Here is a 12201-nt window from a genome sequence, read left to right as displayed (position 1 = left end):
TTCACTAGCATAGGTGGCCAACAAATTGGCTGCTGCTGCTGCTGGGTTGGCACTGGCAGCTGCTGCAGCCAAAGCCCCTGTCGCTGCTGCTTGACTGAGACCTAGACCTAAGGTGTTGAGATTATATCCATAGCTGGCTAATGTATTAAGTGCAGAGGTGATGGCCACCAGGTCATTGCCCGTGAAGCCAGATAAAACTGCTGGAAAGGCTGCAACGCCGGCAAGGTTAGCATGTCCTAAGAGCCCTGCGGCGGCCGCAGCAGTTGGTAACACTTCAGCAGTGTTTGCATAAGGAGATCCGGTTGGATTAGAATTTGCCACTGGACCTGTAACATTGGCATAACTGATATTGAGACAGCTGCCACTCTGTGGATCCTCTTGTATCTTCTGGATGATAAGTTCGACAGCTTTTCGGTTTTGTTCCGGTTCTCCACTCACAGTGACAACCCTCTCTTGCAAGTTGATCCCATCAGGTTTCTGAGAAAGCTGCACCCAAGCCCCTGACTGCTCCATTATAGCCTTCACAGTAGCACCTCCCTTCCCTATTATCAGACCTGCTGTGCTGTTGGGAACTATAATCTTTACCTGTAATTAAAAAAAATACGTATAAATAATACTTCTGCTTTGTGCACATACATTTATATACTTTGCTATCCTAGAAAAAGTAAGATCATTGAAAATTAGTTCAAACATAATTTATGAAAGACATAAATATCATTTCAAAAGTGACTTTTATCACACTTTAACACAGTTAGCTTGTCAAGTTAGTTTTCGATGGCAAAAACAACTGTCAGTTAACTAGTAAATGAAAATTTTCCTTTAGTCTTTGTGTACTCTGGAGTCAATCTTACAAAATATTTGCATTTTTTTCCAAAGGGGAAGGAATCAAAACTACACACCAATGGTAACATTTTAAAATAACTCTGAAACAACAAGGTTACTGACTCTTCTAAGATATTTTTTTTAAAACACACACATATTAAGTGTACAGTTAAAAGGCAAAAGTTATTAAAGATAAAAGTAAAATTGTTCTAGCTTGAGTCCCTTTAAAACATTAATTTCATGTTCCTTATCACTTGGTAAATTTTGTGTTATTCAATACCTTATTTAATTATATTTTAAGAAATGAAGTTCATTAAAACTATTAGTAATATTTTAAGTGTTTTACCTAAACTGATAGCATACAGTAGATATTTTTTAGTCATATAAAATTTTCTATTGTTTTAGGAGGATTAAAGCTATTTCTATATGTTCTACCTATATTTGAGAAATGACTATTAGGATTAGGCAGCTAATTCAATTTTTGGTAGCCAGAGCTATACCTTCTAAAATAAGTTTACGAGCCTATTACCAAAGATTACTAAAATAGTACTACAGTCACATGATCAATTTACCATAGTAAAAAAAATAGGGAACAGGCATCTTAGTTAACTTGTATTGAAAATCCAGCCACAAAACCCAGAATACTTTGATATACTTAATCACAGTTAAATATTATATAGTAAGGAATAAACTGAAATTATATTTTCCATAAGCTCAAAATTCAAAATATAAATATTTAAAGCTATATTCCAGTAGCAAAAAAGTATATGGGTACTGTTTAATAATTTTAGAGATAAAAATCTATGAGTGTTGTATCATGTACCAAGGACTGAAGTAATTGCTTTCCTTGCTGCAGATGTTAAAATGGGCAGATTAAAATGGTTAAAAGCTGTATAGAAATGCAGTTGACACAGTCTATGAGATATTTCAATAGCTAATTTTTAAGATACTTCCATACCTTCTTAAGAACACAGATTTCAATTAAGTAGCTATAAAAGTACTAAGATTTCACAGTAGCAAAGGCATGCAAATTTGAGGAGAAATTTTGCTCTTGAAGGTATTAAGTAATGAAAGTATAACATTCAAATTCTAGACTAGGTTACCTATACATATTGCACACACACACATACACATTTTATTTTCTAATTTATAGTCACAGAATTTTGTTTCATTCAAAACTGTCTCTATAATCATTTTACTTTTTTGCAAATAATCAAATTTTCAAGACTGTCAAACATATTCCTCATATTCCACTGATTAAGTGCATGCCGTTTCAAGAAGGTGACTGAGAGGTAGTTTGTTAATTTTGTACACGGATATTTTGGAAGGAAATTATTTGTCTGAAATGCTGAAATGTTAAAGTGCTATATAATTAGAAAGCAAAACCATGATTACATTTTACATCACTTATAAATGTGAATTAGAATCATCCTTATAGTCTGTCTCGTGTACATGAAATATTAAGGAACTTTATTTTTAAGGATTTAAATATCTGGAAGTTGACATGAACATATTTTATAAGCATTTCTTTTAAAAAACAGGGGCCTTTACCACATGACTGTGGCAGAGATGTCGGGCTGTGCCTCCCCAGCTCCCTGCCTGCTCTTGACCCGGGCTGTCACAACCACATTCTGCCTCTGGGCACCATCTTAGTGCACCAAAAGTCCTGGTCCAGGGATTCCCAACTGAATCCCCAAGTGGACTATCACCTGACAGAGATGTCTCTGGTCCCCAACCATTTACAGTCTTAGAATTCCAGAAGGATGTAGCCGCTCATCATATTCAAAGTGAGCAATAGAAAATAAATTATCTAGTCTCTGCCCCTGACAGGCAGGCTTGAATGGTGGTGGAAACATTCGAGCAAACTACAATGCTCCAAAGTAGAGAGTGTATTTAGGAAATTGTATGCAATAGAGGCAGGATGAGGAAGGACTGGAATGGGGGGGTGGAGGGGATACTGGGGACATTGGTGGTGGAAAATATGTACTAGTGGAGAGATGGATGTTCGATCATTGTATGGCTGAAGCTCAAACATAAAAGCTTTGTAACTATCTCAAGGTGATTCGATAAAACAACACCCTAAAGGAAAGAGAGCACAAAAGGGAATGCCCTGCCACAAAGGCGGGGCGGGGTGGGGGGGATCGGGTCGGGGGTGGGAGGGCTACTGGGATCATTGGTGTTGGAGAATGGGCACTGGTGGAGGGATGGGAACTTGATCATTGTATAACTGAAACCCAAGCATTGAAAATTTGTAAGTCTACAACTGTACCTCATGGTGTTTCACTAATTAAAAAAAAAACCATTATTCATTACAATATATTGCTGAAAGCTTCCACATATTAATACACTATAGTGTTTTGATATACTTTCTATGAAGAAAATATATCAGTAATCAGATTTAAAAAAAAGCTGGCTTTAAAATTTTTTAAGACTGTTAATGTTTTGCTGTATACAATGATTACCTGAACGATATTATAATCCAGAAAAGAGTTGTTCATGAAAGGTTAATTATGAGCACCAGTCTACAGACCAGTATTTCCCAAAGTGGGAGATACCAGTCTTGCCCAAGGGTCCCAGAATTACCCAGAGAGGGTGTTAATGGCTCCAGTGGCAGTAATAGGGGGTGCCTTTTGATTGTTCATTTAAAGAAGATAGATTTCCTTCCAGTGGGCTGTTAACTCTTTTTCTAAAAGAAAGGCATGTAGATCAAGTAATGTTGGGAGCCTCTCTTATAGACAGTAAGAAGTTATGAAATACATTTTTATACAACGTTAACAATGAAATCACCTAAGCTGTGATGATGTGTGAATATCAACTTCTACAAATTTCGTATCAATCTCCAATTGTACCACATTCACAGGACTTTTTAAAAACTTTAAGTTTTATTCATTAAAAAGAACCTGTAAATATACTTACATCATGCCCATTAGCTTATCCTTTCTTTCCCTGTTTTCTTTTCTTTTTAATAATTAAAATGTTTTCCTTTAAATTTCAAAAATTCTAAAAATCAGTTTAGACTTGTCTGTGAACTTTACATAAGTGAATACTTTCTGAAAAATTTGTAGCTTACAAAATCATACCACATCATCTATCTTTATATTAAAGTCTGCATTGTGTCAGTACTATAATGCAGATTTTATTTGTAAATATTTGAAATACTTTATATAAATGTTATTAGCAATAATTATTGCTTTATCAAATACTGAAGTATCTTGTAGGTTTTGTCGGCATTTGGGGGGTTGGGGGGAGTTGAGTCACACTCAGCGGTGCTCAGGGCTTACTCCTGGTTCTGAGCTCAAGTATCACTGCTGTCAGGGCCTAGGGGGCCATATGGGGTACTGGGGATGGAATTCAGGTCTGCTGTGTGCAAGGCAAATGCCCTATCTGTAGTACTATAGCTCTGGCCCCCAAGTTTTCTTGATATTCGTTATACTTGTCCACATAAAAAAAATGGTGTGAAGATTTAAGAGAACATACTAATTTCTGTGTATCAATATTTTAAATATGTAGTGTTTATTTTAGACAGTAATACTTTTAAAAGGTACTAGGAATCAAACACAGAAACTTACACATGCAAAACATGTATTCTAAGTGAGCTACACTGCTGGCCTGTAGGGTGTAATAATTCTTACAAGATCACTAATCTTGAAATTAACTTAGAAAAATAAATAAAATATAAATATTTATTAAATACAAAAGTTATTATAAATATGTAGGCTAGTGAAGGAGTATGTCATCCAAAATTTTTTGACATAGCCACACAAAAGAATTCTGAAATTTAGTTTTTCTCCATTTACAAAAATTAATAATTAAATCTGTATCTATTTGTATACTCGGATTAGCTGCAGAAAATATTTGTGTCAATAAAACAGTGCTGTACAAAGCCTTAAATGTTAATTCAGAAGTATAAAATGAAACAAAGAAAACACAAAGTCCAAATAGAAGACAAAAAAAGAAGAAAATTCATCAAATGATGACTGGATTCATCTATAATGTCTTCCAAATTTTTGTACTATCAATATCCTATTATTTCTTCTCAGACATTCACAAAGATTTATTCTGTTTTCTCTCACAGAATCCTGTTTGACCATAAACCCATTTGGTAGTGAGATTTTGCCTAAATCATTGTCTTTTTTATAAAGAAATCTTTACTTTTTTCTTATGTTTAGGCATAATTATTTGAATACATAAAGTTAATAATATAATTATACTATCTATTGGAATCAACAGCATTTGAGAAGAAAAAAATAAAATTATATTTTTCTATTTGCAACCACAAAGAATTTCTATAGTAATGTACAAAATACACCAAAACATCAAATAGGTAGGATTAAATATTGATATATTTGATGATTAAGAATATTGTGACAAAATTTTCTCCTTTACCAATAAAGAACTCAAACTTCATTTTTTTTTTATTTATTATTTTTTTTTATTAAGTGGCCATCATGTTTGGTCTATATTCTACTTTCAGCATGCATCTCCCATCCTGAGCGAGCCTTCCAAGCATCCTTTACTTAGTGGTCCCTTCTCTATCTGAGCTGTCTTTTCCCCCAGCATATGAGGCTTCCAATCCATGAAGCAATCTTCCTGGTCCTTATCTCTACTCTTCTTGGGTGTTAGTCTCCCATTATGTTACTTTATATTCCACAAATGAAAAGAACTCAAACTTCTATGTATGATTTTATATAAGTCTGCATGCATTTCCTTGACTTCACCGTCATGGCAGAAAATTATTGAAATATACTATGTATAAAAAATATACTACGTATATAAAAGTATAAAAATATACTTTTTCTTATTGTGGTGATATGTCTTAAAATACATGCAAAACAAGTATATTATAAATACTTAGGATAACTCACTGGAGAGTAGGAGAGTATTTTACCTAGAGTATTTAATATTACATATTAAATAAGACCTTACATACATAAACCAATTTCTATCAATAGAGAACAGCTTTCATTTATCAATTCTTTCTCTTTTTAATTCAGCAACTCTGCTAACAATTTGAGTTTTCTTCTTTTGGCATCTTTCCTTTACAAAAGCCATATTTCATTCTTAGTTATATGTTTGAGTGAAGGCTGATAGCCTACTCATACTCATACCACAATTTCTAACCTTTTAGTGGTTATTAATTTCACATAAAACATGTGATGTAGGATGGTCCAACGAGTCTGAAATTCAGTGGCTGTTGGGATTGAGGGATTGATGCTTCTAATCAAGCATAGTACAAGGCTGATACTTTTAGTACTACCTTGCTACTATGCAGAAAGAGGAATAACATAAACAAAAATAAAGTTGACTCCAGAAATATAGCCAGTTATTTCTGGAAACACTTTAAAATCTAAGTCTCACAATGTCTCTTTTCTGAGACAGCCCTGCCCTCCTTTTATTACCAATATTCGGTGTTAAGCATAGGAGCCTTTGTGTCTCCTCTTGCTCCCTAAATCTCTGCACCCTATTGCTTATTGCCCAGTCCTACTGCTTTATTAGCTTAAGATAACATGTGATATAACAAAAACCATCTAGAATTGGCAATTAGAAGGTATGGGCTCTGATACCTGGTTCTGCTCGTGGCCTTTATCAAATCAGGTCAGTTTCATTATCAATAGAACTAGACAACCTGATGAGATTGGAGATAAAAAGTTTTTAGCTTTACCATAAAATTCTCCTCAACAGTCTTCGGTGACCTCTCTTAACTACCCACTGATTATCCAGACTCCTTATGTAGACAATCCAAATTCTTAAGTACCTACACAAATTTTCTTGTATCTTTATCTTCTATGACTTAGTATGCGTGTTGAATCTGACCTTAGCTACTTGTTCTTGAAAATATTCTATATTAGTTATTTTTGTATTTTCTTGCTTTTGTAAATTTATTCAACTAAAATTATGATCTATAAAATTGAAAAAAACTTTATCTATCTGAAGGTTAATACCTTGTAGAAAAATTTGCATTTTCTCTACTTATAGTTGATTATCATTTGGACAATTGTAAAAATATAAAGGAAAGCATCCAAATTATTAAATGTGATAAAATAAATAATGAATTTGGAAATTCCTCTATGTTCAAAGTGGGTATTTTGAAAAATTGTACAATTTGGGTTCTTTAAAGTATAACATTGGGGTTGAGGTGACAGCACAGCGGATAGGGCATTTGCCTTGCATGCAACTGACCCAAGTTCAATTCCCAGCATCCCATATGGCCCCCCCGAGCACTGCCAGGATTAATTCCTGAGTGCATAAGTCAGGAGAAACCTCTGAGCATTGTCAGGTGTGATCTAAAAAAGCAAAAAAAAAAAATTAAATAAAAAATAAAGTATAACATCATTTTTATAATATATAAAATAACAAATTCAAAGGTTATATTATAATGAAATATATTAGAAGATAAATACACCAAGTTTTAGTTTTCTTAAAATTACTGAAATCAGCAGTACCTATCTCTAGTTACTTATAAAATCCAATAATAGCTGAGGATGTAGCTCAGTAGCAGAATGCTTTACTTTCGTATGTGAGGGCTTGGGTTTGATCCTCATCATCAAAAAAGAAAATGCAGTAACATAGTAATTAATTAGATATAATGTGCCTTTTCCTTAAATTTTTATTTACATATTACACTTCTTTTTTATTTCTTTCTAATTATGTTTGTTGGCTAGGCATGTTTAGTCATAAGAAAATGTACTCAGTTTGGTACTAAACGTTTAGAATTTACAGTAGTATTTATTTAGTTGATTAAATCATGAATTGGATGGACAACAAAGATGGTTCAAATAATAGTTTCTACCAAACCATGATAATGATTCATTATGGGCACACTTACCTCCCAATGTCTGAATTAGATTGAATGGCATTTTAACTTCAAAATAATATAAAATATTATTATACGGTATATAAGTGTATTATTAACATATTTAGACTTCAAAAATGACATCTACAAGTTTTCTGAAATACTGTAGTTATTTCATACCTTTATCCATATGCCAAAAATTTAATCTATCCTCTGTCTATAGATATAACAGAGAATAAGTGACACATCTCTTTCTGTGTCTTTAGGAGAAATTATGAAAGTAATTATAACTCCCACAGAATGTTTAAAATAAAATACAGCTCAACTATGTTTTTATTCTATATATTATTTTACTTTGCTCCTGGAAGCATTATTCAAAAAGCATTTTTTTCTTTTGTCAATAGCTATATATCTGTGTATATATGTGGACACACACACACACACAACACACACACATTACACACTGTAGGCATCATTTATGGTAGTGCTGGGGGGACATGTAAAGTTGGGAGACAATTTCCAGATTCACATTTTCAGTGCTGCCACATATCTTAAAGATATATGACATTATATTGCAAAAAAGGATACATTTAGAAATAATAAAAATGGAAGGAATATAGTTATATAAAACACACAGATTTTATATGTAATAAAAAGAACAAAAAACCACTTAAAACTCTCTGCAGAGATGATAAACACTCAAAATATAAGTATATGAAAAATTAAAACTATTATTTACATAATTTTAAAAATATCATGAGGGCTCTTAATGGCAAACATAGGGCAGCATATGGTTTATAAATGAAAATAATTTGAGGATACTATCTTTTATATTAAACCAAATTTTTCCTAAGTTTTTTTTACAATTTTGTAAGTACTATTTGTCCTGATGATGATGATCAAAATATTCTTTGAAAAGAGTATTATTTTTACTATTATTTAAAACTCTTCTTTGCTAGTTCTTTCAGAATATCATAAAACACATGTTTGGAGTTCTTAATTCTGACTATTTAAAAAAGTATCGACTATTTAGATTTTCAATTTCAAATGTTGTTAAGTCAATTTAAAAAGGAAAATTATGGCTGGGGATGTGACTCAAGTGATAGAATACATGCCTGCCTGAACCCCATATTCAGTCCCAGCACAGTAGGGCTCCCCAAGAACTCAGAGCTGCACCCACGGACCACCATGAATCTTGCTGATATGCCCCACAACAACAACAACAAAATAAAACAAAAGTGAAATCAGCTATGAACGTAAGTGGAAGGGGAACCGTTCATCAAAATTGATGAAGGAAAAGGAATCCTCGGATCTCCAGCTTAACCTTAAGTAGGTTATTTTCCCTGAATTCAGAAACCTGAAGAAATCTGAGTTACCATAGTGATAGTGAGGTAATGTAGAGAAGGAATAAGGAAAAAAAATCCCCAACAGTCAAACATCCCAAATAGTTCAGAAATGTAAAATGCCTAATTACTAAAATAATCAGATATTTATAGATTAAGCATCAAAATTAATCATTGGAATAAAACAAGTAGAATATAACTGACAAAGTGGTTCAACTTTAATCTCATTTAAAAACTATATGTGGCAGTAATTTAGTTGTAGTGTACATTATTATAAAATGAACACAATCTTTAAAGTTAAAGATATTAAGTTAAAGAAACTAAATTTCTCTCCTGAAATTAGGTTAGAAGTAATCAAAAAGAAAAAATAAAGTCATATATACAACCTGTACACTTACCTAACTTTAAAAGAATATGAAAAATACCATTAAACATTTTGTACAAATATTAATGTACACATAGAATCTTGATTAAATATTTTATTTATTGGGGGCTGTTGGGGCCACACACAGATCTGTGCTCAGTGATCACTCTTGGAGGGTTAGGGTACCATACGGGGTGTTGGGAATTAAACTTGGGTAAGCAAAGTGCAAAGAAAGAACATAAATTGCTGTATATCGCTCTGGGCCCCAGATTAAACATTTTAATATTGTGTGCAGGTAAAACTGAAATAAAGATTATAGAGATATGAGTTCACGTAAGCTTTCCCCTAACAATATAAACTTTGTCTTATTTAATTTTTAAGTGTAGTGAAAATTAAAAAAAAAATCAGAAGTAGGATGCTGAACAAATAAATCCTGCCAAAAGAAAACAATTATTATTAATTTATTACAAAATTAGTATTATTTCTTTGGTATTTACTGCACAATTCTTTATTGAATGCCTACTCTATTAAGTTAGTTATTGCTTCACATGCTGGGTATAGAAAGATAATTAAACATACTTAAGACCTCTGTTTTTCTAAAGGTCTATTCACCTAGTATAAGATAACTAGTAACTATTTAAGCATGCAGTCAATCCTTGAACAACACTGCCTTGAAGAGAATAGGCCCACTTAGATACCGAGTTTCTCTAAAGCAGACAACATACACATACAGTATCAATTAATACAGCACAGTATTATATGTATTTTATCTTTCCTATTATATAAAATTTTCTTTCTTTCAAATTTACTTTATTATGATTGAAAGTGACCCTGGTCTGTTCTCCCCATTCTTCCCCAGAACTGCACTAGGGGCCCCTATTGACTATATATTGATTTTCAACTGTTCAAGAAAGGGAGCTATGCTGTACCTAGCCTCCTATGTTGTTGAAGGGTCAACAATCTACTTAAAAAATATGATTTGGGGGCTGGAGCGATAGCATAGCCGGTAGGTCATTTGCCTTGCATGCGGCCGACCGGGTTCTATTCCCAGCATCCCATATGGTCCCCAGGAGTAATTCCTGAGAGTGCAGAGCCAGGAGTAACCCCTGTGCATCATTAGGTGTGACCCAAAAAGGAAAAAAAATGATTTGGTAATTGACAATAAATATTAAAAAATACTCTTAAAATGGGGGCTGGAGTGATAGTACAGTGGGTATGGTGCTTGCCTTGCACACAGCTGACCTGAATTTGATCTGACGCATCTTATATGGTTCCCTGAACACTGCAATGAATGATTCCTAAGTACAAGCCAGAGAAAGTCCTAAGCACCACCAGGTGTGGTCCACAGATCACATTCCTCTCCCCCCAAAAATCAAAATAAGCATTAAACAAATTATAAAACATATATAAAAGTGAAAAATCTAGTGAGGAAAAAAATAAGAGTTAATCAAACTATAAAGTTTTAAAAATTATGACTTTGTGCAAGGATTTATTTAGTATTCTGTACATAATGAAGTGAATTAAATAACATTATTTTTAAAAATTGCTCACTAAACTAACTAAGTAATTTATTATAAAGAAAACTCAATTTGGAGTTTCTATTTTGTTTTACAAATCTGTGATTAAGTCATTTTATCATTAAAATTTAAAATTATATTTATTATACCAGTTGAAAATACTAACGCACTTTTTTGACAATGATTTAAGATACTACTAAAATCAAATTATAGCTGTTTGTTGGTACTTTCTTTATTAATCATGCTAATTCAGTGTTTCTTATAGTCTGCTATTCATGTTAATTCAGTATTTCTTATATTCTAACTTTATCAAGTTTTTAGAGTAATTTGTTTAACCCTAAACATTAAAAAAGAGATCTAGAAAATTTACCATTAAAAATAATTATCAAAAAATTTTAAAATGATAATGAAAATGTTATAAATTATTATTTTATACTTGAGGTTAGTGAGCAACTATTAAGAGAAGAATTCAGCCTAACTGATATTTAGTCAGAACTAATTGTTTATTTAAGCTGAAGTAGTTCACAGCTAATATTTAAATAATTACATGCAAAACTGCTAACATTTAACCTACTTGCCTAAAAACAATTTGACACAAACTTTCAATTATAAAGAACTTTTGAAAAGATAAGAAAAATTAGATATATGTTATGTGTGACCTAAAAAATTCACTTCAGATGTAGGGTTACACAAAGACTGAAAGCAAAGGGATAGAAAAAGATTACATTTCCTTCTAATAGAAACCCAAAGACAGAAGGAAGAACTTTACCTAACAGTTAAGACAAATTCTATAAAAAAAATATACATGATGATGAAGCGATCAACTCCACAAGAACACAGAAGATTTCTAAATATTAATAACCTCAAATAGGAACTCTTAGAAATTAAGAAATATTAACTATAACAAAACAGTTATAATAGGGAAGTTTATAGTCATTTCTTAAGCCTCCCTTAAGAAAAAAAGAAAATTCTCAAATAAACAATACAACTTTATATCTTAAGGAACTAGAAACAGAGGAAACAAGGTTGAAAATTATTAGGAAGAATGAAAAAGAACAAAGCAGAAATAAAATGAAATAGAAACTTAAATTAAATGAAATAGACTAAAATGATAATAAAAGGTTCAATAAGACTAACAACCACTGAAAGTAAATTTTATAAGCTTTAGCAAGCCTCATAAGAGAAAAAGAGAGGCTTCTAATACATAAAAAGAAATTAAAAAAAGAGAAGATGGTACCACAGTAACACAAAGTATCATAAACTAATACTACAAAAGAAATGGACCAAAGAAATACACCAAAGAAATGAACAACCTAGGAGAAACATAAATTCCAACAACCACTCAAAATAATCACAAAGAAA

At 32.2% G+C, this 12201-nt stretch overlaps 1 protein-coding gene across 5 annotated transcripts in view; it reads right to left on the bottom strand.

Annotated features, from left to right (window-relative positions):
* The window catches only part of NOVA1 (NOVA alternative splicing regulator 1), a 144576-nt gene that overhangs the window by 2491 nt on the left and 129884 nt on the right, over positions 1-12201 (bottom strand). For all 5 annotated transcript variants that reach the window (XM_056134404.1, XM_056134405.1, XM_056134409.1 and 2 more), the window contains one exon: positions 1-585. This exon is cut by the window's left edge and continues 2491 nt beyond it. In XM_056134404.1, the coding sequence (XP_055990379.1) occupies positions 1-585 (585 nt within the window). The remainder of the gene's footprint in view (positions 586-12201) is intronic.

Source organism: Sorex fumeus, unplaced genomic scaffold (assembly GCF_029834395.1).
Source record: "Sorex fumeus unplaced genomic scaffold, SorFum_2.1 ptg000098l, whole genome shotgun sequence".
Classification (NCBI taxonomy): domain Eukaryota; kingdom Metazoa; phylum Chordata; class Mammalia; order Eulipotyphla; family Soricidae; genus Sorex; species Sorex fumeus.
Note: the sequence above shows the minus strand (reverse complement) of the source record. Positions and strands in the feature narration are given on the sequence as shown.